General features: G+C 44.2%; 1 protein-coding gene across 2 annotated transcripts in view; it reads left to right on the forward strand.

The window, feature by feature from the left end:
• The first annotated feature begins 1,154 nt into the window (after positions 1-1,154).
• Positions 1,155-27,997, forward strand: part of PHLDB3 (pleckstrin homology like domain family B member 3) — a 43,717-nt gene continuing 16,874 nt past the window's right edge. Inside the window, exons 1-7 of one of the 2 annotated variants that reach the window (XM_034437955.3) lie at positions 1,155-1,625; positions 15,355-15,630; positions 17,324-17,455; positions 17,871-18,008; positions 24,027-24,155; positions 25,495-25,650; positions 27,178-27,288. In XM_034437955.3, the coding sequence (XP_034293846.1) occupies positions 15,400-15,630; positions 17,324-17,455; positions 17,871-18,008; positions 24,027-24,155; positions 25,495-25,650; positions 27,178-27,288 (897 nt within the window). In that variant the 5' untranslated portion in view covers positions 1,155-1,625; positions 15,355-15,399. The remainder of the gene's footprint in view (positions 1,626-15,354; positions 15,631-17,323; positions 17,456-17,870; positions 18,009-24,026; positions 24,156-25,494; positions 25,651-27,177; positions 27,289-27,997) is intronic. The other variant, XM_087876381.1, reaches the window with a different exon arrangement.

A 27,997-nucleotide genomic window follows, 5' to 3' on the forward strand; every position in this document is an offset into this window, starting at 1 on the left:
AATTACTTTAAGTTCGAATCTCCCCGGGCTCAAGGTTGTCTCAGCCTTCCATCCTTTCTAAGGTAGGTAAATTGAGGAGCCAGTTTGGGGGGGCAATAAGCTGACTTTGTATAAATATACAAAAGGATGAAGGCTATTGCTTAACGCATTGTAAGGCGCCCTGAGTCTCCGGAGAAGGGCGGCATATAAATCAAATTAAAAATTAAATTAAATTAAATTAAATTAAAAATTAAAAACATTGGGCAAAGATATGACGTCACTGGTCCCAAGTATCTTCCATACTTTAAACTAATACATAATATACTAATGATAATATACTAATATATTCCTTAAACCTTATATGTTATTTAAACATAATATAATAATAATAATTTATACCTTATTTCTATACAATTATACATATCTATCTATCTATCTATCTATATATATATATGTACCTATCCATACAATTCACATACACATTTATTTATAACAACGTATATATTTCTAGTCTAACACTACACATTTGTCTCGGCTCTCCTCCTTTTATCTAACCATTTGTAGAATTTTGTCCAGATTTTATAGTACAATGTTTCGCTTTTATCCTCGAGTTCCAAGGTGAGTCTATCCATTTCTGCGCAGTTGAAAATTTTTAGTAGTATTTCCTCTTCAGCTGGGGTATCTTTCTCTTTCCACTTCTGAGCAAAAGCTATCCGTGCCGCTGTAAGTATATACAGTAGTAGATAATTTATGTCTTTCTTGTATTTACCCTCTGTCATTCCCAAGAGGAAACATTCCGGTTTGACTTCTATATTTATTAACAAAATTTCTTCCAAACAACTCTTTATTACGGCTTTCGAAGTTTTGATCCATCGGTGGCGGGCAACTTTTTAACCGAATAACAAAGTTGGAAGGGACCCGGGAGGTCTTCTAATCCAACCCCATGCTTGAGTTGGAGACCATTTCAGACGAGCGGTGGTCCAATCTCTCTCTTCCTAACTGCTGATCTAAAATTTCCAGCAATGTAGCAGCAGAGCCCAGAATGCAGGATGCTGGGAGTTGTAGTTCAGCATCCTCCTCCAGAAACCTTCACTTTCCCCCTGTCTAGCTCTTTGACATACAACGTCAGAAGTATTTGAACTTGTCTGCCAAAAAAAAAAACAACCTTTGCCCCCAGTTCTCTCCCTGCTTGTCATCTGCAGCTGAATTTCCACGCCTGGCTTAAGTTGTCATTTAAGAAGTCACTTTTTCCTCTCCGTCGCAGGGCAGAGCCCCCCCTCCCCATCCACATCCCCCAAAAGCACAGCTGGGATTTTCCTAGTCTTCTTCCTCCCCATCCAATTCAGAGCAAAACTCTCCAGGGTAGCTAGTTCTCTCTCTCTCTACCCCTCACCCCCAACAACCCCCTTCCAGCGAGCCCTGTGATGTCACTGGTTTTGTTTTTTCCAAAGCAGGGTTGTAAAACTTGTTTGAAAACCAGGAAGCCGAGCGCGGCAGGCAGCTCCTGCAGGCTGACACTGCAGGCTGAAGCAGTGGCAGAAGCCCAGGCGTTCCACTCCTGAGCAGGAAGGAGGAAGGCAGGCACCCAAAAAGAGGACGGCTGGCCTCTCGGTGGCTTTGCAAATTGCAAGAAACCCCCCTACCAGGTGAGTGACAGCTGTCTATCACTTTGGGATAAGACCCCCCCTTACCCACCCCCAATTAGAAAAGGTGATGGTGAGAAAAGCTAGGGCACACAGGTAAGTGGGGGGGAGAGGAAACATGGGTGCGGAGGGTAAAGGAGAAAGACTGAAGGGCAGTCCGGGGAAAATAGACCCCCCCCTTTACCCATTCACCCGCCACTTTGTTGAGGGGAAGAACATCTGATTGGATTAGAAGTGAGCAACTGGATCCAGGGAGAGAAAGAGAAAGTAACAGCAAACTTTCTCCTTGGTTGAGAGTGAATGCATGCACACTGCACATGATGATCGTCGTAGCCAAAAGACTAAAAAGTATATCTCCTTCACCATTCAGATTCAGCCTAGGTGCTGCTTATAGAAGTACTTAAAAGCAAGGACAAATAGGCTGAAAAAAACAGCTTCTATCCCAGAGCAGTAACTGTATATTGAATTCTACTGTATATAGTGCAAGATTAATGCAATATTGGGAGTTTTCAGTTCAGTGGTATACATAGAATGGGAAGGATGTGTGTTTTTGTTTTATTTTTATAGGCTTTTTAAAAAATGTATGATGTATGCTGAAGATGGCATTTCATTTCGTGCAATGGCAATAAACTAAAGTAACTGACCTCATGTTGTAGTTTTGAACAGAAGATCCTCCGTCCAGCTCTGATGGGCCAATATCCGACAGAGCAATCCTGTGTCACTACGATTCATTTAACTTTTAGATAGTACCATTATGCTGATATTAATAGACACCTTCTTCAACTCGGTTGTAATTTTAGACCTCATAACTTGATGTAATTTTAGGGTTTACATCATCACTTAATAAGGGCCGTAACCTGGATTTCACATAGGAGAGGCGAGTTATTTTACCGATGTATTTTAACCCGGTCTTAAATTTTATTCGTTTTATGATCTTTTCCTGGTCTTGGACTGCAGTAAATTGGATTGAACTGATTGAATGAACACTCTGCTCTACTCAGAAAAAAATATCTGCAGTATCACACCGAGGAATGGGGGGAGATCTGGTGTTGGATGTTTCTTGAAGGCCAGGCATGGAGAACCTGGGAAGGGTCAGAGATAATGACCTTACGGATTCCTGGCAAATGGGGCAGATTGTCTGGCCGGTTCGTCCCCTGGGAAACACAGGCAGAATGGAGTAGTTGGTGGGTCTCCAAATAAGGTTACTGCCTTCCCAGAAAGTTGGATTTCTTCATGCGTAGCAAAGTCCAAAGCAAGCCGTACAAAAGATGGATTTGTTTTTTCTGGAGTTTGAAATGGGGATTGTGAAGCCGAATGAAGCCGTTAGAGAAGATGAAAATGGTGGTGGGGTCTGGAAAGCTCCAGAAGAGGAATCGAAAGGGATTCACACACAGAAGGGTTAAAAAATAAAAAAAAAGAGCGTCTCCCGTGTTTGAAAACTTGTGCAAGTTGTGACAAGGATTGGCTGTCAGTTAGGGGTTCTTCTGAGCAACGTTGACTTTTCCCAGGAAAATTTTGCATTCGGCTCTGGGCTGGTCATAGGATGTGAAGGCAGAAAGGTGGTTGAAAAGGTAAAAAAAATAAATAAAACCAAGAGTTCTGGCAGGGAGGAGAAGTCGTGTTGGAGCCCAGCCAGTAGGAAATCTGCCTTGATGGGTTGTACCAAGACACTGCCATCGTATTTTTTAATGTGATATGTATATAGGTTTCTCCCTTGCTCAACCGGCTTGAAAATAGCCGAGCAAAGCAGTTTATCCCAGCGCGGCCTGTTTGGGGTGCCACAAGGATCTAAATCAGATGCTAAGTTTCTGGAGCAGAGACAAATCTCTTGCTTAAAGGGGATTTTTGACGTCAGTCTGGTAATGCTCTTGCCACAGAAAACGGGCTGCAGTTGCTTTCTGGCCCTGTCCTTGAGACTCAGGGAAATTTATAGGCTGTTGTTTATCCTTAAAGCAACCCACGAGATGCAGCGAGGCTAAACAAACAGCCGCTTGTCCAAGGTCTTTATGAAGAGAGTCAGATTAACAGAGTTCGAAGGGAGCTTATAGGTCCGTGATGGCGAACCTATGGCACACGTGCCAAAGGTGGCATGCAGAGCCATATCTGTGGGCACGCGAGCATTGCCCTAGCTCAGCTCCAGCGTGCACACGTGCAAAGGCCAGCTGATTTTCGGGCCTTTCAGGCCCACTGGAAGTCAAGAAACGGGCCATTTCCAGCCTCCGGAGCAGTGGGGAAGGCCATTTTCGCCCTCCCCAGGCTCCAGAAAAGCCTCTGGAGCCTGGGGAGGGCGAAAAACGGGCCTACCGGGCCCACTGGTAACCTTTTTGCCATCGGGTGCCAAAAGCGGGGGGAGTGCGGAGGGGGTCATGCGCGGGACGGCATTGAATTATGGGTGTGGGCACGCTCACACGCAACCTCCCCGTTCTCCCCCCGCTTTTGGCACACGACGGCAAAAAGGTTAGCCATCACTGTTATAGGTCATCTCGTCCAACTCACCCACTCAAGCAGGAGGCCCTATACCAGTGATGGCTAACCTTTTTACCATCACGTGCCAAATCTGGGGGAGTGCGGGCTGGTCGCGCGCCTGCGTGCCCTCACTCATAATTCTATGCACCCTGCCCCCCATGCATGCGTGCGTGATCCCTCCATGTTCCCCCCGCTTTTGGCATGTGATCACACGTTGGGCCCAGTAGGCCCGTTTTTTTGCCCTCCCCAGGCTCCAGAGGCTTTCTAGGAGCCTGGGGAGGGCAAAAACAGCCTTGCCCATCTCCCCGGAGGCCCTCCGTAGCCCGGAAACAGCCCGTTTGCCGATTTCCGTTGGGCCCAGAAGGCCCAAAAATCAGCTGGCCAGCGCACGCAAGCATGCTGTAGCTGAGCTAGGGCAACGCTCATGTGCCCACCAATATGGCTCTGCGTGACACCTGTGGCACGTGTGCCATAGGTTCGCCATCACGACCCTATACCATTTCTGACAAATGGCAGTTCAATCTTTCCTTGAAAGTCTGAAGTGATGAAGCTCCTACAACTTCCATTGGTTGATTGTTCTCACTGTCAGAAAGTTCCTTCTCATTTCTAGGTTGAATCTCTCCTTGGTCAGTTTCCATCCATTATTCCTTGTCTGGCCTTCAGGTGCTTTGGAAAACAGCTTGACCCCCTCCTCTCTGTGGCAGCCTCTCAAATATTGGAAAACGGCTATCATGTCTCCCCTGGTCCTTCTCTTCACTAGACTACCCATGCCCAGTTCATGTAACTGTTCTTCACATGTTTTAGTCTCCAGTCTCCTAATCATCTTGGTTGCTCTTCTCTGCACTCTTTCTAGAGTCTTGACATCTTTTTTATAGTGTGGTGACCAAAACTGGATGCAGTACTCTAGGTGTGGTCTTACTAGGGCTTTATTGAGTGGTATTAGTACCTCCCTTGATTTTGATTGTATCCCTCTGTTAATGCAATTTAGGATTGCACTGGCTTTTTTGGCTGCCGCTGCACATTGTTAACTCATATTTAGCCGATTGTCCACTAAGACTCCAAGATCCCTCTCATAGTCACTGCTATTAAGTCTGGTTTCCTCCAGTTTATATGTGTGCTTTTGGTTTTTCTTACCTAAGTGTAAGACTTTACTTTTCTCTACATTGAATTTCATTTTGTTAGATAGGGCCCAGTGTTCAAGTCTGTCAAATCTTGGGCCAAATCAAAGATGCGAATCTTGCTCTCCACGTATAAAACTGGAGGTTTTATTTGAGATTCTACTGAGGCTTTATTTGAGATTTTATGTAGATGGGGATGCCATGTTTGGCTGATAAATCAGTTACACACAAACACACACACACAAACACACAAAGTGCCTCTGAATAAATTGTGCAGCAGATTTGACACATTTAATGAACGAGGGAGGAACTTTTGGTTTGTGCCATAGTGGTTGTCTAGCTTTCATTAGAACTTTTTATGAAGAAGATGGAGGATTGTCTCACAAGGTGATTTTCTGTCTGGTTCAACATTGAGCTACAGTAGCGTTTTTTTAACCTTGGCAATTTTAAGATGGGTGACTTCAACTCCCAGAATTCTCTAGCCAGTATGGAGCATGCTGGCTGGGGAATTCTGGGTGCTGAAGTCCACCCATCTTAAAGTGGCCAAGGTTGAAAAATAATCATTTAAACCAGGGGTCTCCAACCTTGGCCGCTTTAAGATTTGTGGACTTCAACTCCCAGAGTTTCTCAGCCAGCTTTGCTTTGAAAGTGATAACTATGACTAATGCTACCATGTTTTCCCGAAAATAAGACCCTGTCTTATATTTTTTTGAACCCCGAAATAAGCGCTTGGCCTTATTTTCAGGGAGGTCTTATTATTTTGGGGTGCGTGGAGCAAGATGGGGCTCCTCTTGCCGTCTTACCTGATTTCCAGCTCTGCATTTAAATATTTTCGGGGAGGGCTTATTTTTGGCGGGAGGCTTATTTTACCGCATGCGCTCAAAAGCTCGATTGGGCTTATTATCAGGGGATGTCTTATTTTCGGGGAAACAGGGTATTAGTTTTATTTGTATTAGAATGTTTGACACCCAGATGCCACACTGTTCACGGATTGATATGTTTGTAAAAAAATAAAATAATAATTTAGAAAAACTTAATAATAATAATAATAATAATAATAATAATAATAATAATAATATTAATATTTTAAAAAGCAGTTTACAGAATCAAGGTTGAGAAACAGGAATCTAGAGGTTTGAAATTCTTCCATTTCTGTTTCCAGATCTTTAGATGACAATTGCTTATATATGTAGAGGTGTTCCCCTTTTCTTTCAACACGAGAATATTTGCTGTTACAAACAGCTGCCTCGGAACAATTCCTTTTATTTGTACATATATAAGATACACGGATTTAACGACTGAGGAATCCCTGAAAGAAAGCTATATGATTACTATCTCTGGATTTATTTAATTAGGCAACATTCCTGGTGAGGACGGCATGGATTTTATTCACTCTTGATTAGATTCTTGGGCAAGGAATTATAAATTATAAGGTGGGGCTGTGGGCTTTGATCTTCCTAAAACAAGTTAAAAGTTGTTTGAGATTTCAGTGGAGAGCAAATGGACCGCATTCCTAGTGTGGTGCAGTACACAAATGTCTTAATTGTTAAGGTGGGCCTTAACAGTCCTGCAAGGTGATTTCCTGGGCTAAATTAAGCAAATGCAGAAAAAGGAACAGGTAGCCAGGCTGCCAAATATTTAATTAACTCCTGCTCCTTAGCAGCGGCTAAAACTGTTGAGGTGTGTCAGTCAAATGATGGTGTTGGTCATCTTGTAATAGAGCAGTGTTTTTCAACCTTGGAAGCTTGAAGATGGGTGGACTTCAACTCCCAGAATCCCCCAGCCAGCGCTGCTGGCTGGAGGATTCTGGGAGTTGAAGTCCACCCATCTTCAAGCTACCAAGGTTGAGAAACACTGTAATAGAGAGTTGCATTAATCAGCTACCACAGAAATTTAGGGACCAACCACCGGCCTTTTATCCCTGCTAAGGTTGGTTACCATACCTAACATGGTTGAAGATATAACTGGTTTTGTTTTTTTAATTTACTCTGCTGTGGGCGAATGTATGTATCTTTCTTCCTGCTTATAAAAATATTTAATTAAAGGTCAAGTAGCTAATGATGAAGTAAAACAGACACCAGCGAAAGGGAAAGGAATCTGTAAATACATGTAAAATAAATCTAACCCTGAAGCAAAGGTTGAAGTGAAAATATGATTATTTTTTGTCACAATTGTTCAGCGAATCACTGCAGTTGTTAAATTAGTAACCTGATTGTTATGTGAATCTGACTTCTCCATTGACTCTTCTTGACAGAAGATCGCAAAAGGGAATCATATGATCTTGGGATATTGCAATGGTCATAAATATGAACTTGTTGCCATACATCTGAATTTTGAACCCGGGAACACGTGGATGCTGCAAAAGTCGTAACTGTGAAAAACGGTCATAAGTCACCCTTTTCCGTGCCCTTGTAATTTTGAATGGTCACTAAATGAACTGTTGTAAGTCGAGGGCTACATGTATTGTTTAGAAAGAGAAAGAAAGGAAAAGGAAAAAAAGAAGGAAGGAAGGAAGGATAGGGAGGGAAGGAGGGAGGAAGGAAGGAGAGAGGGAAGGAAGGAGAGAGAGAAAACAGAGAGAAAAAGAGAAAGAAAAAGAAGGAAAGAAAGAAAGAAAGGAGGGAAGGAGGGAAGGAGGGGAAGAGGGGAACTAAAGAATGGAAGGAAAGAAGGAGGGAGAAAAGAACAGAAGGGAGGGAGAGAGGGAGGCAGGGAGGGAGGGAAGGAAGGAAGGAAAGATAGGGGGAGGGAAGGAAGGAGGGAAGGAAGGAGAGAGAAAAGAGAGAAAAAGAAAGAAAAAGAAGGAAAGAAAGAAAGGAGGGAGGGAGGGAAAGAGGGGAAAGAAGGAATGGAAGGAAAGAAGGAGGGAGGGAGAAAGAAGAGGAGAAGGGAAGGAGAGGGAAGGAGGGAAGGAAGGAGAGAGAAAAGAGAGAGAAAAAGAAAGAAAAAAGGAAAGAAAGAAAGGAGGGAGGGAGGGGAAGAGGGGAAAGAAGGAATGGAAGGAAAGAAAGAGGGAGGGAGAAAGAAGAGGAGAAGGGAGGGAGAGAAGGAAGCAGGGAAGGAAGGAAAGATAGGGAGGGAGGGCGGAAGGAAGGAAGGAAGGCAAAAACATTCTAATAGTCTCTTTTTCTTTTTTTCCCCTCCATCTCTCTCTTCCCTTTAACCTCTAATGGCTACTTGAATATTTCAGATTATACTTTGGACTTCTGTGTGATCATTGCTCATTTATATTGGGTCCATTTTAATTATATTTTAAAGTAGTTTCTCTTTATTCTTCCAAACCTCTATTCTTAAACGGCTTAGCTTACATGTCTGTGGGACATGCTGTATGTAAGGCAACCGATCCTGCTTGAATTTAATTAAGCTTCGGCAGTCAACTTTTCCATTGCTGCGTCCTCTGTACTCCAATTACAGTTGCCCAGTCTTGTATTGCCAGCAAGGTTGGGGTGTGTGTGTGTGGGTGTGTGTGTTTGTGTGTATCTTAATGACTTTATGCTCTCTTGGATGGCCTGATTGCTCTAAACACGACTTTAAAGAGAAAAGGAAGAAAGAAAAACCCCACGAGAATAACTTTCTGGAGATATCAGCCACCGGCTTCCCCTGTCACCTCCCTTTGGTTTCTTCACAGAAAGGAGCTGAGACCTTTGGCAGGTATGCATTATTCATAGGCCACTCGGTTCTTCCTGACAACACTTTTATCAGTGGGTGGAAATAAAAGTGAGTCGCAGAGTACTAACTCAGTGTTTCGCAAACTTGGAAACTGTAAGACCTGTGGACTTCAACTCCCAGAATTCTCCAGCCATCCTCATGACTTCAGCCATGATGGAGAAATTCTGGGAGTTGGAGTCCCAACTTGAAGCCAAACTTGCAAAGCATTGATCTAATTCTAACCAAGGGGTCCCCAACCTTTCGGACCTCAGGGACCACTAAATTCATAATTTTAAATCTCATGGACCACTAATATGATCTGCCTAATGACTGGCTGGGTGGGCGTGGCCAGGTGGTCATGTGACTGGGTGGGCATGGCCAACTTGATGGCCAACTCAATGTCGCTCACGTCGAGGGGCGCCTTGCTGGCCTCTACTCGCCCCTCCCCTCCCAGCCACTCCTCGCCTCCCCGCCTGAGCTCCTTAGGGTCCCAACAGGAAGCAGTTGTTGGAGCTAAGCAGCCACCATGAGAAAGTTGGCAAAACAGCTCAGTTCAAATTGGATCTGACCGAGAAGGAGGCTCAGCAGAGGCACCTCACTGAGGACTAGGAGCATAGGCTTTCCAAGCAGAGGGAAGACCTGCAGGAGTACAAGGCCAGGTACCGGCACCTGGAGGCTCAGCGGGTTGAGATGGTCAGCCAGTTCCAGGCCATGATGCAGTCCCAATGGAACGAGGCCCTTTGGCTCTTCGCCACCAGCGGCGCTTCCCTCCAGCCTTCGCCCAAAGCCCCTCACCAGGAAGCTGAAACAGACCCCGTCGGAATTTCTGCCCCCCCTCTGACCCGCACAAAAAGACCCCAAAGGGGGAGACTCTGCAGCAACACAAACGTTCTTTGCATGTATCTGGCCCAGGGGCCATAGTTTGAGGACCCCTGATTTAGTGCAATATTAAAAAAATGCAAATATTTTTTCTGAGGACCACCAAAATTTTCTCATGGACCACCAGTTGGTGACCGCTGATCTAACCCGTCTCAAAACCTGTTTAGGAAGTCAGCTGCTCCTTTGTTGGTAAGCAATCTTCTTAAAGGAACTGGGATCCGGACAATCCTTTCTATATTTAATCAATATATTTATTTACACCCACCTTGTTCCATCTTGAAACTCAAGGAGGTAGGCTGGGTGTTCTGAAAAGTTAGCCTGGCGAGTATCAGGTTCACCCACTGTGAGTGGCTTTTATTTGTAAATGCCCATCTATGCATTTACATCCCTTGTGCAAATCATATGCAAATCCATGTCCTGTTTGCTTATTTCAGGAGGAGCTTTTCTGATGTCTCACGTTAGAAGGACTGTAGGTCTTATTTGCAAAGTAGGACATGTAATTTCTATCTTTTCCAGATAGTGTCTTCCATCTCCTGTTGCCTTGATAAAAGTGACGGAAATTCAAATATTTTTACGGCTATAAATTATGAATTCAAAAAGCAGGAGTCACACAATATAATTAATCTGGACCAATAAATCCACAGTCTAGTTCAGTGGATTTATAAGTGGTGTTCTTTTTTATACAAAGTCATCTTATTGCGCCCACAATCCGGGTCCTCATTTTACCTACCTTGGAAGGATGGAAGGCTGAGTCAACCTTGAGCCTGGTGAGATTCGAACTTGCAGTAATTGCAGGCAGCTGGTGCTACTTAACAGCGCTTTAGTCAGCTGCGCCACCAAGGCTCCTCCTCCATCCTTGAACTAAGAAGACATTTCCTGCCAGTGAGAACAATCAACCATTTGCCTTCAGAAATCATGGATGCTCCATCACTAGAGGTTTTGAAGAAGAGATTGGACAACCATCTGTCTGAAATGGTGTAGGAATTTCCTACTTGAGCAGAGGGCTGGACTACAAGACCTCCAAGGTCCCTTCCATCCAGGGGTGAAATTCAGCAGGTGCTGACAGGTTCTGGAGAACCGGTAGCGGAAATTTTGAGCAGTTCAGAGAACCGGTAGTGGAAATTTTGAGTAGTTCGGAGAACTGGCAAATACCACCTCTGGCTGGCCCCAGGGTGGGGTGGGAATGGAGCTTTTGTAGTATCCTTCCCCCAGGAGTGGGGAGGGAATGGGGATTTTGCAGTATCCTTCCCCTGCCATGCCCACCAAGCCACACCACACCACACCACACCACGCCCACCAAGCCACGCCCACAGAACCGGTAGTGAAAAAAAATGTGAATTTCACCATTGCTTCCATCCCTGTCATTCTGTGTTCTATCTTAAACTGGCAAGGCTGAGAAACACTGGGGGTTAGTGAGAATTAGGTTTAGATCTGATCAACCCAATTTGCTTGTCCCTTGTGTGCACGGCCACCGAGCAGTTCTTAAAGGTGAGAGCGCACCTCCTCCTTTCTTCCATCTCTGTCTCTGGGAGGTCCCAATCCGACCTGGATGTTGCAACGTATTTGTAGTATTGGTTTTGTAATGTAGCATTAGCAACATTGCAGGAAGGAGCAGCCTCCGAGTCCCTATTGGGGTGACTGAGCTCCCTTGGAAGGTGACTACACCCTGTTTGACGGGCATTTATGACTGTGCTACTGGCACACCAGAGAAGCATGTGTCCTGGGGAAAAGAGCTGACTGTCACAACCATCAATTGTTCAGTCATAAATTAGTAGAAAAGACTGGCTTTGCACAAGACCTCAAGGCATAATACACAGTTTCAAAACAAGCCAAGTTTCAAATAGGTTATTTGTGGGTCTTGCGTAATCTCTGTACAGGTGGTTCTCGACTTATGATCACAATTGAGTCCAACATTTCTGTTGCTAAGTGAGACAGTTGTTAAGTGAGACTTACTCTGTTTTACCACTTTTCTTGCCACAGTTGTTAAGGGATTGATTCACGTTAAGTTAGTCACATAGTTGTTAAATGAACCTCGCTTTCCCCATTGACATTGCTTGTCAGAAAGTTTCAAAAAGGGATGACATGACCACCACAGGACACTGGAACCGTCATAAATATGAGTCAGTTGCCAGGTGTCTGAATTTTGATCACATGACCACAGGGGATTGCTGAAATGGTCGTAAGTGTGAAAAATGGTCATAAGTCACTTCTTTTCAGTGTCATTGTAATTTTGAACGGTCACTAAATGAGTCATGGAAAACTATGCATTTGCTTTATGGTCATCTCCAAAGGGGAAGAGAAAGAAAGAAAGAAAGAAAGAAAGAAAGAAAGAAAGAAAGAAAGAAAGAAAGAAAGAAAGAAAGAAGAGACAGAGAGAGAGAGAGAGAGAGAGAAAGAGAAAGAGGGAGGAAAGGAGGGAGGGAGGAAGGAAGGAAGGAAGGAAGGAAGGAAGGAAGGAAGGAAGGAAGGAAGGAAGGAAGGAAGGAATAAACACTGCCTGCCCACCCACTTCAGACTACATCTCCTAAGTGTGCCAAGTTGTGTTTTGAACTCTGCTTTGTTGAATAAACCATAATTGTCATAATTAACACATGACCCTGATCCTTAAGCCTTGGGTTACAAAACCGTAGTAACTACCATAGTTCATACAACCTGCTAAGCCAAAACTGAAAGTCACCATTCTCCTCCACCGATCTTCGTGATGGAACTCCTAATCGGGGCTCACAGCAACAGGGGTTTCCGGATAAAAAATTAAAGGAGCACGAAGGCCTCCATTAGATGCCCTAATCACGGATTTTTCCCCCCCGAGCTCTTCACAAGATGGCTGCCTGTTTCTGCTGCTCTCCAGGCTCTTCTCAGCCTGCTTCTTGGCATCTATGAAAAACACTGACCTTGTTATTATTTTTGTCCCACATGAAGGCATCTCAAGTGGAAAGAAACAAGCTAGGAGTGATAACAAGGGAGAAACACATGCGCTCTTCAAGTGAGGTTCACTGTCCCTCAGTAGATACTCAGAAGGCAATTTCTGGAATGTCCTAAGCTCTAACCTCATGTCTGCAGATACTAAGTGGATGTTGAATACACATGTTTTACGCTGGCTGGTGTTATAGATTAAAAAAAAAAGTATGGTCCAAGGGACCATATCTTGTCGATCAGAAAGGTCGGCAGTTCGGCAGTTCGAATCCCTAGTATAAGACTCCTGCATGAGCAGGGGGTTGGACTAGATGACCTCCAAGGTCCCTTCCAATTCTTATTCTATTCTATTCTATTCTATTCTATTCTATTCTATTCTATTCTACTCTACTCTACTCTACTCTACTCTACTCTACTCTACTCTACTCTACTCTACTTTATTCTAACCATAGTTGCCCACTCCAGTCATAAGGACAGGAAGTAGTATAACTGGCTTTTGGTATGATGGAAGGATTATCTTTGGGATCTATAACATCTCCTAAGAGATATTGTCCCATCAGGAGGAAATAAAAGTGATCATAAGGATTGTTGAAAGCTAGAGGAGCAATTTTGGCAGATACCTTATGGTTTTAAGGTCTTCTCTTCCCTTTGTAGCTGCCGGCACCAGCTTGCATCCTACAGCTGGAGGGATTAGCTTGGCATTTGTATTAATCTAATTAATGGTTCTGGTTTTCTTTTTTTCTTTTCTTTATGAGATGCTTTTGTGTTCAAAGGGTGTTTCTTGCTCTGGAGACCAGGCTTCTGAGAATGTCAGAACCAGTTTCTTGCCTGTTTATTTATGTAAGAATTTTGTTTAAAAAAAAGTGTCCGCAGAGGTGGGAGGGAGCATGACAGATTAACACAACACCAGCTTGTAGACTTTAACATATAAACCCCCTGAAGGTTTGGGGCCGACTGGATAATAACTAGTTTTCAACAGATCAAAACCTCCTTTCTGTTCACATGAAGTCTTTCAATCGTTTCCAATTCTTTCACATGTTTCGTTTTTTTCTGTTTTGCGAATTGGAATATTTGAACTCCACCTTAGGGACCTCGGCAGAAATAGCTGCAGGGCGGATAACAGCTTAATGATATAAAAATATTTATTTTTTTAAAAAATAATAATACAAAGAGCGAAAGGAATAGAAGAATAACATGCGTGATTCAACTTGTAGGACATACAAACACGCACGCAGGCATGGACACACAATTTTGTAGGCTGCCTTAGAATGTTGTAATTAGCACAACGTTGGCATAGCTCAGTGTTTCTCAACCTTGGCCGCTGGACGATGTGTGGACTTCAACTCCCAGAATTCCCCAAATTTTGGTCATAAGTTAAGATCAATCAATATTATTGGCTAGGAGCTGATTTGTGGACTTACTCAAAAGATTGGACTATTAGACTATAGTGGGAAATCTGTCGTATTCCAGATATTGCTGAAGTGCAGTTTCCAAGAGCCCAGCTGGCCTAGCCTACAAAATGGGAATTGTAGTCAACCAATATGCCAGCTGCTTGTTCTTAGCCTAAAGGCAATTTCTTTTGCAAGAAGGTTTGTCACAGAGACGCCGTAATTAAATAAGAAAAGGCTAGAATTAAAAGAATTTCAGCAACACCATCTTTTCTTACCTATGACCGAGATATCTACAGTATACAGATAGTCCTCAATTTATAACCATACATTCAGTGAACATTTGAGGTTACAGTGGCACGGACAAAAGTGACTTATGACTTTTGTCCATGCCACTGTATGAGGAGTGGCATACAGTGGCCACTCCTTTTAGGAGGTGGCTCCTCCTATTAGGCTCCTCCTATTATGAGGAGGAGCCTTGGTGGCGCAGCGGACTAAACTGCTGTTAAAGTAGCACTTAGCTGCCAGCTGCCTGCAATTACTGCAAGTTCAATTCTCACCAGGCTCAAGGTTGACTCAGCCTTCCATCCTTCCGAGGTGGGTAAAATGAGGACCTGGTTTGTGGGGGCAATAAGCTGACTTTGTATAAAATAGAACACCGCTTGTGGGGGCCAAAAAGCCCTACTAAGCAGGTATATACAAAAGTATGAAGGCTATTGCTTAATACATTGTAAGACGCCCTGAGTCTCCGGAGAAGAGCAGCATATAAATCGAACTAATAAATAAATAAATAAATAAATAAATAAATAAATAAATAAATAAATAAATAAATAAATAAATAAATAAATAAATAAATAAATGACTGTTTTTCACACTGATGGCCATTTCAAGGATTCCCACAGTCCACAGGACCAAAATTCAGATGATTGGCAACTGTCTTGTATTTATGACAGTTGCAGTGTCCTGGGTGTGTGTGTGTGTGTGTGTGTGTGTGTGTGTGTGTGTCATGTGATCACTTTTTGGGACCTTCTGACCAGCAAAGTTAACGGGAAACCCAGATTGCTAACTTAACAACCAAATTGCTAACTTAACAAATGCAATGATTCACTGTGGCCAGAAAGGTCGTAAAACGGGGCAAAATTCACTTAATTGTCGTGTAGCAGCAGAAATTTTGGGCTCAGTGGTGGTCGTAAGTCGAGGACTACCTATACAGTTAGGGCGGAGCCTTCCTTGGTTTTCTTTTTTTTTTTTTTCACTGCCATTTGGTCAAATTCTTCCTGTATTTATGACAGAATTGCCTCTTATGCTTCATAACTGCAGGGCCCAGCAGGGACCATGCGCTGTTGAGCACTCGACCCCAAAGCTATGGGCCTGTTCAACCAAGCAGAGCTGTGTCCTTATCCAGCAGCCTTGGAAAAGGGACAACTTCTGGATGAACAGAAATGCAGCCGCTCACCGGATTGCGAGGGTTCCCCGGCTCAGAGCAGTGCCGAAGGGGACTCGGTTTCTTCGGAAAACGACTCTCCGTCAGGCAGCCATTCCGGTGGCTGTGCAGAAGAGGATGAAGCCAGTAGCACAGAGAGCATCCAAAATGGGGTGAGTATTGGCATCCGGCGCTAAGAAGCTTTACACGTTTGTGGACCGGAATTCTTCTTTTTCTTAATACCCAACTCATCACATGTATAATACTCCTCTATTTGTTGTGGTTTGAATAAAAACATATCCCCTGGGATCCTTGGTGCTCTTGGAGCTTGGTAGTTTTCTTGCAGACGTTTCTCGACCCAACTAGGTAACCTCATCAGTACTAGAAGGGAGTGGGGTTTGCTTTCAAGCAAATCCAGACCAATGGCTCCATCGAGAAGCTGGTAAGAGCAAACCCCGCTCCCTTTTAGCATTGATGAGGTTACCTAGTTGGGTAATGAAATGTCTGCAGAAAAGCCACCACGCTTAGAGAGCACCAAGGACTCCACAGCAGGGGTGAAATCCAGCAGGTTCTGACAGGTTCTGGAAAACCGGTAGTGGAAATTTTGAGCAGTTCGGAGAACTGGCAAATACCACCTCTGGCTGGCCCCAGAGATACAAGGGAACGGAGCTGGCAGCGGAGTCGGACAGCGAGGAGGCTGAGGAAGAATATGGGCCAGTCCTGGAGGCTGGGGAAGGTCTGGATGAGGGCTCTGCGTCGGAGGCAGAGATGGGGCCAGGGCCATCGGGGAGTGATGTGTGGACTTTGGAGCCACCAGAGGCTGACAGTAGAGAGGCAGAGGAATAAGAGGAGCCTGTTCCTAGTGCACGTATGAGAAGAGTTGCCAGAAGGCAGGAGCAGCTAAAGCAGAGAGGACGACTCGGGAGTAGGACCAAGAGATGATTGGCCCTTCCCATAAGGCTTAAAAGACCAGCAATGGCTCTTGGCCTCTTTGCCGGAAAACAACCGTTGAGAGAATTGCTTCTAGTTTGGCTGTAGTTATTCCTTCTGTTCCTGAACTGTTGCCAAGAAAAGCCTTTGGCAGTTTGCCTAATTATCCCAAGGTCAGAGATAAACTAAAGACTGGTGTTTTGAGGACTTTGCTTTCATTTCATTTAGAATACGCTGAAAATGAGTTAATTCTCAGCTGTTTTATTTATTTATTTATTTATTTATTTTATTTATTTAAATTTCTATACCGCCCTTCTCCAAAATAGGACTCAGGGCGGTGAACAGCCAGAATAAAAAACAATACATACAAAATTTAAAAACAATTTAAAATAATTAAATATTTTTGGCCGTAAATTAAAATAACCCAATTTAAAATCAATTTAAAATTAACTCAAGCCAGCCCCGCTAATTGAAATAAATGGGTTTTCAGGGCCCGACGAAAAATAAATCTGTTTGTTTCTTGGAACTGTTTTGCATTTAATATCAATTACGTGGGCCTGGGTCACAACAGTATCCATACTGCTAAACGCGTTTTCTAATTTAGGGCCTGGTGGCTTAGCAGACTAAAAGCATTGTGATTAACACCAGCTGTCTGCAATTACTGTAAGTTCGAATCTCACCAGGCTCAAGGTTGACTCAGCCTTCCATCCTTTCTAAGGTAGGTTAAATGAGGACCCAGTTTGTGGGGGCAATAAGCTGACTTTGTATAAATATACAAAAGTATGAAGGCTATTGCTTAACGCATTGTAAGCTGCCCTGAGTCTCCGGAGAAGGGCGGCATATAAATCAAATTAAAAAAAAAAAATTAGGAAGATTCCTCATATCATTGCAACGTTAAGCCTTGCGACTTCTGATTCTGCCTCCCTCTCTTCCCAGCATGAGGGTCTTCGTAGTGGAAGCGCTGGCGGTGATCCTAAAGATGACCAACGTGCGGCTCTGAGCAAAATCTCAGCCCTTGAAAACCAGCTCAAGGAGCTGCATCATCGGAAGAAAGAGCTGAATATAGAGGTACACCTTAGCTTATTCAGTCCCCTCCCTGCATCGTGAGGTTGTTGATTGGACAACAATCAGCACCTGTAAAACCAGTGTTGAGAGGCCCACACCCAAGCAATTGAGGAAGAACAGAGGCGACGTAGAAGGAGGACGAAGAAAAGGACTTGTTTGTTCCCTTGGACAGGAAATCTCCATCACTCAATGCTGAAGGTGCTCACCTCAGTGGAGGAAGCCATTTTCTGGGCTGGAAATGTGGACGTTGGCATGCTCGGATTCTCCCAGTTCCCGTTTTGTAGGCTTCGCTTTGCCTCTCTGCACCTCCCCGTGGCTGTGTTGATGTTGCGTCAGTCAGTCAGCCAGCACACACATCGGGGCACGTCAAGATGTTTTGGCAACGTTCCCCTGACCTGTCTCCTCCTCTTCTTGGCAGATGGACCTGGAAGGTGCCTTGTTAGAAGGGGAGCTGCAGGAAGAGAGGCAGGAGCTACGGCGAGAGGAAGAACGGCTGGTGGAGCTGAAAGATCGTCTCGTGGAGACGGAGCTCAGGTGCCGTGAAGAACGCGAGAAGGTGAGCAACTGCTCTTCAGCAGTTTTCTTATGATTTCACCCTCCCCCCCTCTTCCCCCAAAAATTCTCTAGTTGCAGCTTCAGTTCTGGACTGGATCAGGACGCCTGAAGTAGATCATAGCTTGTCCTCTTCCAATTCCTTAAGCGGGGACCAGTTGAGATGATGGTTGGCTCTTGCTTCAAAATGAGTTGTAGGACAGGATGGTTGCCCCAAAAAGAGCCAGAAGAGGAGGCAAAATGCCCATAGCTCAATCCTCTAGTGCAGGGAGAGATCGCCAACCTTGGCAACTTTAAGACTTGTGGACTTCAACTCCTAGAGCAAAGCTCTGCAAAGCTGGCTGAGGAACTCTGGGAGTTAAAATCCATAAATCTTAAAGTTGCTAAGCTTGGAGACCCCTGCTCTAGCGCCATCCCTGAGCGTGACCTGTTTAAAACAGTTGCCTCCCTTCCTTTAACTTACAACTGGCTTGCAAGTACTCTATTTATTCCTTTGTGTTGGGTTTCAGTAATAGGTCCCTCATAACTCTCCAGCTACCAATGGATGAAACAATAAGTAGTAGTCTCACAGCACCTATCCCGCCTTCCCTCTGGGGCTCAGGACGTGTAAATTAAAAACAAAGAGGCTGGTGGTTGAAAAATTACCGGTAGCAAAGTTATTTCTACTCGATTCCCATGCTGGCTGTGGAGAATAGGCCTCCGCTCCTCTGGGGGACTTCAAACCGCTGGAAGCAAAGGACTTTGTTTTGTGATTTCTGTATCTCTTTCGAAGGTCACTGTCCAGCTGGACTGAACGTTAACCTTTTATGCTCCAATGTCCCCGTTGATCTCTTCTCCCTTATTTTTCTTCCCTTCTTGAATTTTACCCTTTGGCTTCCTTAATTTTCTCTTATCAGAAACTCTGTTGATATTTTGCGTCTGTCCTCATAACTTCCCGGGTAAATGGCTCAACAAAACTTTGACTGGAATATGTCCAGTTTTGAACTACCACTCATCTGGAATGGCAGGAGGAAGTGAACGAGAAGGCCTTCAAGTTCTTTTCAGACCTTAATGATTTTGTAATTTAATGATCTCATAAAAATCTCTGTCTTGGTTGCATGCCTTGCTAGTCTGTTTTTCATCACAGCTCTACAGCAGCAGGGATAGTATATATCAGGGGTGTCAAACTTGATTTCATTGAGGGCCGCATCAGGGTTGTGTTTGACCTCGGGGGACGGGGATGGGGGTATGTGGCAGGGGTGGGTTCTACTTACCTTTACTACCAGTTCGCAACGGGGCCGCGCAGAAGCGTTCTGATGACGTCGGGGTTGGTGGGCAGAGCCTCCCGCCGGTTTTACTACTGGTTCTATAGAACTGGTGCGAACCGGTGGGGGCAACCCACCACTGGTGTTTGGCCAGCTTGACGTCACTTGTGTCAGGGGGTGCCTGTGATGGCCTGAGTGTTGTACCAGCGAAAACAGGCTCCCGAGCCCTGTTTTCGGCTGGGACGTCCTCCTGCAACCCTTTGCCAGCGAAAACGGAGCTCAGGAGGGCCGCACGTGGTCCTCCCGAGCTCCATTTTCACTGGCAGAGGCACCACGGGCTTGTCCAGGACAGTCCTGCAGGCCAGATCTAAGCACTCCATGGGTCGGATCTGGCCCGTAGGCCTTGAGTTTAACACCCCTGGCATATAGGCTTATATACCGACCCATAGTGCTTTACAGAAGTGGTCCCCAACCTTTCCAGCTTTGTGGGACCAGGAATGTCGGGAGAGGGGATGGTTCTGTGTGAGTGGCAGGCACACACCTGCCGCTCCCACAAATGGAACTCACCACTCACACAAGTAGAGCTGTGCACACATGCTTGCCCACTGCTTGTGCGTCCCGTTTCCAAATGGGCCACATCCCGGTACTGGCCCACGACCCGGGATTGGGGACCCCTGTTCTACAACACTTTTTGGATGATTTACAATGCAAGCATTATTTGCATATTGTCCCTAGCAATCTGGGTCCTCATTTTACTGACCACAGAAGGATAGAAGGCTGAGTCAACCTTGAACTCTGTTAGCATCAAACTCCAGGCTGCGGGCAGAGTTTGCCTGCAATACTCCATTCTAATCACTCCTATAGTGGTGAATCCCACCAGATAGACCAGACCAGAATTCAATTCCATAGGAAGGCTAAGATTACTTTTCTTGAGAGAGGCTACAATAACAATCATGCTAGACTGATCGTGCTCTATCTCCTCCTCTTCTATTAGGGAGGTGTCCATCAGAGACTCTTCCGCATGTTTCTGATTGTTTCGAACTTAACGTCCGTCTTTCCCTTTGTTGCTTTGGTACATAGCTCACATATCTCCCGTCAAGGTCATCTTTCTTACTCTCTACAAATAGTGTCCATCACAATCTAAGCTTTAAAGAGCAAATATAAAAACACAGCTGAGGATTCTGGCTTCTTAAAGCCTCCCAACTCACCCATCCAGTTATTCCTCCATCTCGCCTTTTTATGTTTCCCTTCTGTCATTTTGCACGTTATAAATATGCAACTTAGCTTGGTGAAGGAGAGAGGTGAATAAAAGGAGAGGGCACGAATGCCATGAAGATAGTTAGAAATTTTAATCTCTTTCTCCGGTAAAGAACAGGCGCGATGGAATGTGCACCTGGAGAAGGAGTGTGTCTGTGTGAGCAATAGCACTGCGGCTTCTCAAGGAGGAGCCAGAACATTCTAGAATGGGTTCAAAGACAAGAGACTGCACAGTCCTGAACTTTATGGAGGTGGGAAGAAAAGAATCAGGGTACTCACACCAGTGGTGAAATCCAATTTTTTTTACTACCGGTTCTGTGGGCATGGCTTGGTGGGCGTGGCTTGGTGGGTGTGGCAGGGGAAGGATATTGCAAAATCCCCATTCCCTTCCCGCTCTTGGGGGAAGTATATTGCAAAATCTCCATTCCCACCCCATTCTGGGGCCAGCCAGAGGTGGCATTTGCCGGTTCTCCGAACTTCTCAAAATTTCTGCTGCCGGTTCTCCGAACTGCTCAAAATTTCCGCTACCGGTTCTATAGAACCTGTCAGAACCTGCTGGATTTCACCCCTGACTCACACCCTAGAATCTCCCAGGATATATCTATTAGGTTAGGGGGTTATAACTTTAGTCTGGCAAGAATCTGTCTATTAGGTGTAAGCAGATAAGGAACTGCACTTGAACTGCACTCATTGTGTTGTCTTTGGGCTTAGGCTTGACAACACGACAGGAACAGGGAAACACCAGACTCCACCAAGAGCCTATCAAGTCCAGCACCACCTAGTGACCAAACTATGGAATGATACTATCCATACAAGGAGGAAACCTTGTGGGATCAATTCTATTCTGCTGCTTTCTTCTACTACATATTTAACAATTGTTGGTATTACTTTCTATGGCATGCTGGGGTCACCCTTGATCTCATGAGTCATGGAAAACTATGCATTTTCCCTATGGTCATCTCCATGGGGGAAGGAAGGAAGGAAGGAAGGAAGGAAGGAAGGAAGGAAGGAAGGAAGGAAGGAAGGAAGGAAGGGAGGAATATATTAGGGGATATAAAAAAATACTTGCCTGTTCTCCTGAAAATCTACGCTTATTAAAACAAACTATTCATTTCATTCAATTCGTATTGTTTAGTTTAAATAATGTTAAACTAAATGGATCATTTTAGGATGAGGAACTCATTATCCTCCAGATGTCACTCAGTTACAATTCTCAGATTCTTCCATCCTGGGATAAATAGTCCGGCTAATGAAATGTCAGCTTTCCCCATTTCTAGCAATCTTTTTATTCTGCATGCAGCCAATGTGAAAAGGGCGAAGTCCGCGTTCTTCGGACTCGGCTTGAATTGTTCACGCTTTCTCCCAGAATCCTTTACTGATCAGTGCTTTCTGCCTTCTTCTGCCTGCTGAACCTGCTACTCAGACTTGAGGGAGATGGACGTATATTGATGGCGGTTCTTCTTTCTGACAAATTCCACTTTCCAATAGAAAACAGGAATCTATTTTAAGCTAGCTTCTCCTTTTGTAATTGCTAGATTTCAGGGATAGCAATATTTAAGACTGGAGTGCCTCTGTCTGTAGTCCATACAGTAGTGTTTCTCAACCTTGATCGCTTGAAGACAGGTGGACTTCAACTCCCAGAATTCCATAGGCAGCCTGTTGACCATGGAATTCTGGGAGTAGAAGTCCACCCATCTTCAAGCGGTCAAGGTTGAGAAACAATGCAATAGAGAGAGTTTTCTCTATGGCGGCACCTGTTGTGACCTAGGGTTACTGAGTCATTACAAGACACAATTAGTCCCAAACAAACCTATTTTATTGTAACAGCTGAGAATTACGTTCATTCCCAGCTGAGTCCCAATTAGTTGCAAAACAAGTCCTTCGGAAGACGTCCTTTGGGATAATCACCAACCTTTATCTTCTTTGACACCCTGCCAAAGGCCTTAATTGGCAAAGCCCCACGAAGTTCAGTAACAAACAAGAGATGCTGACTGGAAACAGAGTTAGCAACGTTGCTTTCCTGCAAAAGACCCAAGTGCCTTTGTTTCTCTTTTAAGCCTTATAGGAGGGGCCAATCATCTACTGGCCCTTACTCCTGAGTCGTCCCTTTTGCTTTAGCTGCTCTTGCCTTCTGGCAGCTCTGTGCATGCGTGCACTAGGAACAGGCTCCCCCTGTTTCTTTGCCTCTCTGATGTCTGACTCTGGAGGCTCCGGAGTCCACACATAACTCCCAGGTGGCCCTGGCCCTATCTCTTCCTCTGATGCAGAGCCCTTGTCCAGGCCTTCCCCAGACTCCAGGATTGGCCCATGTTCCTCCCCAGCCTCTTCACTGTCTGACTCTGCTGCCGCAGGCTGCTGGCGGACCACAACAGCACCTCACTATGGAACAGCATCAACTCCCCCTCTCCCTTCCAGAATGTTGCAGACTTGGCTGATTTCCCAGGTGCTGCACCAGCCCTTTTGCTGAGCCTGATAGAGATGCAGGAGTTTATTGCGGTGCCTCATTGCTTTTTAGGTTTTATTTTTGTGTCTGTAGATTGTTATCAGCTGCCCAAGTGTATGTAGTTAAGCTGGTTGGCTCTATACATTTTCTAAATGAATGACTGAATGAATACATGCATAAAACTGCCCAGTCCTTGTTGTCATGTGACTCTACAGACAGTCCTCGATTTACGACCACAATTGCGCCCAACATTTCTGTTGCTAAGCGAGACGGTGGTTAAGTGAGTTTTGTCCCCTTTTGCAAACCTTTCCTGCCACAGTTGCTAAGCGAATCACTGCAGTCGTTAAGTTAGTAACCCAGTTGTTAAGTGAATCCAACTTCCCCATTGACTTTGCTTTCAGAAGGTTGCAAAAGGGGATCACGTGACCCCGGGACACTGCAACCGTCATAAATATGAATCAGTTGCCAAGCATCCTTATTTTGATCACGTGACCATGGGGAATGCTGCAACGGTTGTTAAGTGTGAAAAATGGTCATAAGTCACTTTGTTCATTGCTGTTGTAACTTTGAGCAGTCAATAAACCAATTGTTGTAAGTCAAGGACTACCTGCAATTCATGGAGTTTCGTGCTTGTTTCTGACATTTTTGCTGGTTTCTGGCCAAAATATCCATTCAAATAAATGTGTTCGCTTAAACTACTACAGTGTTCGCTTAATGACTGCCATGAAAAAGGCCAGAAATTGAATTATGACTGTATTGTTTTACGACATGATTTCCAGTTCCAATTATGGATGTTAGCCGAGGATTCCCCACACTCCGTGAACCTAGTAATCCATGCCTCCTATTCCAGCTTGCTCATTTACCTGCTGGAATTCCTGCTTAAGTAGGGGAGTTGTTCAATGCAACTCCGAGGTTACCCCATCGGTGAGAAGAAGGCCTCCCAGGCAGTCTTATCAGAGCTTTGATCATCTCTGGGTGAGGAAGGTGTATCTATTCCTACCAGCAGGAGTGGCTAGATATATTTACATCGCCCATGGACAGGTAGTGACACTACCCTGCCCTGCTTCTCTTTTGGCAGGAGAAGGCACGTCTACAACGAGAACGTCAGAGAGTAGAAGAGCTCCAGAGACAACATGCGGAGTCTCAGATCCACCTAAACAACCAGCCGGAATCAATGCGTGAACGGATGCAGAAGCAACTACAGGAGGTAAGTGTGTGTCAGTTCAATTCAGCGTTCAGCAGGAGATAGTCCATGTCCATTAAATCACACGGGAATGATCTCCTGATACAGAAGGTGTTTAGCACTTGTCTTCTTCTGGACCGTTGCTTTGACTTCTTAGTCTGGTCTCTGATATTTGGAAATTTCACGGTGAGTTCGAACGGGTCTGACCTGCCTTAGCTTGTTGAGATCAGTCAAAATTGACAATGCGATCCTACCTAGGTTGAGGGATGTGCTGAGTTTTGGAATATAAAGAGGTCTGATTTTGGTGGAAGCACTTCAGTCGTGGTTGTTTGTCCCATCATCTGAGTGAAGATTGAACTGCCTGCTTGGATTTTGCAGTTTTGAATCAGATGCACCAGGGGTGAAATCCAGCAGGTTCTGACAGGTTCTGGAGAATCGGTAGCGGAAATTTTGAGCAGTTCCGAGAACCGGCAAATACCACCTCTGGCTGGCCCCAGAGTGGGCTGGGAATGGAGATTTTGCAGCATCCTTCCCCTGCCATGCCCACCAAGCCATGCCCACAGAACCGGTAGTAAAAAAAAAATTGGATTTCATCACTGAGATGCACCCATTTTTTTTAACGTATTGGAAGGTGCCCTTTGAGAAGATGAAATCCAGGGATGGTAACTGCTCTTCTACTTATGACTATAACCTTCTTGCTTGTATCTTAAATTGTTTTATTTAGTTTCCTAGCATGATTTTGATTGCTTATTTAGCATCCTATGACTATCACTAAGTGTTGTATCATACTATTCTTTTCCCCCTGCGTGTTTTATTTGTTTTATTTATATAACATTCAATTTCCATCAAACAGTGTGTGATCTGGGTACAGTTATTTTTAAACAATCATAATCCACATATTTGTTGTAGTATTCATCACCATAATATTAATAATATAATAATATAATAACAATAATACTTAGCATCATCTTTTTTAAACAACTTTCACATTGACATTTCCTCTTTTTATATCTCCTCCTTTCTAACTTCTGTTTCTATTGTCTAGCCATTGATAGAATATATCCCATATCAAAAAATATTCAGTTTCTTCTTTACCCTTAATAGTAAGCATTAATCTATCCATTTCTGCACATTCCAATATTTTCTTAATTACATTCCCCTCAGATGGAATCTCATCGTGTTTCCATTGTTGTGCAAATACAATCCTAGTTGCAGTTAATATATGCAAGACCCAAGTGTTGTATCTTATGATTCTTGATGAATGTATTTTTTTATGTACACCGAGAGTTTATGCACCGAAGACAAATTCCTCATGTGTCCAATCACATCTGGCCAATAAAGAATTCTATTAATTCTTTCCTAGACATCTGAGATGCTAGAAGGAGCCCTGAGATGTTATGAAGATCTGGAATTCCAACAACTAGAACGCGAAAGCCACCTAGAAGAGGAAAAAGAAGCTGTTTGTCGCACTCTGACTGAAGAGATCACTCACTTGCAGAACAGCATTAACCAAAGGAAGGTGAGAAGTGGTCGTCTTAATCCTTTTGATCCAATTTCTCCCCTCAGTTTTCAGTCCACGATTGTCCCTGTAAGTCCTCCTCAATCTGGTTTCCTCCAGTTATGTTGGACTTCATTACCAATGATGCTGAGCCAGGGCTGTCAAAGGAAATGCCATTTAGTATTTATGGAAACTGATCGAATATGTTTGGAAGGAACTGAGTTAGATAAGGCCATCTTTTACAAAATGATCGGAAGGGCAGAAATATAGATGCTATTGGATCCAAACTGGGTCTTTGCCAACATCAACGACTTAATAGCCAGCCATCAACACCCCAATCAACATCTAAAAAGGTCACAAACAACAGGCACAATACCACACACAGAACAGCTCAAAGCACACACTTCAGAGAGAAGTTCCCTGAAGATAGGCTCCAGCAGGAGTCCAAAAGAGAGAAGTTCTAGCTAGAGAGAAGTTCCTTGAAGATGGGCTCCAGCACAAGTCCGAAAGAGAGAAGTTCTAGCTAGAGAGAAGTTCCCTGAAAATGGGCTCCAGCACGAGTCTGAAAGAGAGAAGTTCTAGCTAGAGAGAAGTTCCCTGAAGATGGGCTCCAGCAGGAGTCCAAAAGAGAGAAGTTCTAGCTAGAGAGAAGTTCCCTGAAGATGGGCTCCAGCACGAGTCCAAAAGAGAGAAGTTCTAGCTAGAGAGAAGTTCCCTGAAGATGGGCTCCAGCACGAGTCTGAAAGCTCAGAAGAGAAAACCTTTGGTCCCAGTGACCGACCCAGATAGGACCCTGAAACATTATCCTGGGACACGTACGTATATTCGGCTTAATTCGTGATAGATGTTATTGATAAACGAACATCCCAGCTTGTGCACCAAAATAATAGCAAATAATTCTGGAAATGTTTTATTTTTGACTTCAAACTTAGATCTGGTTGAACTGTAACTTAGTCATTTGAGAAAGCTGACTTTAAAACTAAGCAACATGTAATTATGGGGTTCACGTCTTCAATTCTTGCCCGTTTGCTTTTGAAGACATTCCGGAATTTTGTAGTATTCAAAATGAAAGACAATTGAAAACAATGGATTTACTTATATCTTATAAGGATCTTCAGCGGTTGGCGAAATTGCTTTCGCCTTGAGATCCTTCGGCTTTGTAGCCGTACTGTACTGTGGTTTTTTTTTTTTAGACAATACGCACTCTTAACCACAAAGTCCCTGTAAAAAAGTAGATGAATCACCCGCAAAACATTTTGCAATGGGTTGGCGATTCCACAGTTGTATTTCTTTTTCTTTCTTTCTTTCTTTCTTTCTTTCTTTCTTTCTTTCTTTCTTTCTTTCTTTCTTTCTTTCTTTCTTTCTTTCTCTCTCTCTCTCTCTCTCTCTCTCTCTCTCTCTCTCTCTCTCTCTCTCTCTCTCTCTCTCTCTCTCTCTCTTAACCACACCTGTCACTTTTGAACAGGCACTGTCTGTAGGGAGAATTACTATCTCTCTTGAAATCTTAGATTTTTTTTTCGTTCACCAAGTTTCTCTCCACCCATGTAGAAGACAGTGAAGAAGCTGGAAGGCCAAGCCCTTTTAACACAAGAACAAATGATGGGTGTGTGCCAGAGATTTGCACAAGAGGAGGGAGAGGCTGTCAGCCATCTCAACGCGGTAAGGAATCCCTTGTCCTCTGCCAAGAAGCTTTTGAGTATCCTGATTTTCACACTCAGTTTTTTTTTGTTTTTTTTGTTTTGCCTACCTGCTTTCCCACGCTTTCAAAATGTGCAAGCGGTAATTCTGAATCCCTCAACCAAGTACCGTCTTCTCTTGCTAATCTGTGGTGAGATCGCAAGGGTGACGTTTCGTTGGGTTCCTGAATGTGGTTTGTTTGGGGAGAAACTTCCTTCTTGAACCTGCATTAGATCTGTATGTTTTTCAGAAGGCTTGTTGGAAGATAGAATTAGAATTTGAGATCAGGCAGTGCTAATGACTTTAGAAGCTGCCAGCTCAGCTTTCCTGCCTTTGAGCAGGATGAACGTTTTAGAAGAACGTTTTTAAAAAACAATGGCTACCAACCTGCCTTCCATGGAGGACCTGTATACTGCACGAGTCAAAAAGAGGGCTGTGAAAATATCTACAGACCCCTCGCATCCTGGACATAAATTGTTTCAACTCCTACTCTCAAAAGGACACTATAGAGCACTGCACACCAGAACAACTAGACACAAGAACAGTTTTTTCCCGAATGCCATCACTCTGCTAAACAACTAATTCCCACAGCACTGTCAAATTATTCACTAAGTCTGCATTACTATTACTATTAATCTTCTAATTGTTATTATCACCCATCTCCTCCCACTTATGACACTTCATGTCCAAT

The sequence above is a fragment of the Pantherophis guttatus genome, chromosome 10 (assembly GCF_059756535.1).
Source record: "Pantherophis guttatus breed Tessera chromosome 10, ASM5975653v1, whole genome shotgun sequence".
Lineage (NCBI taxonomy): Eukaryota > Metazoa > Chordata > Lepidosauria > Squamata > Colubridae > Pantherophis > Pantherophis guttatus.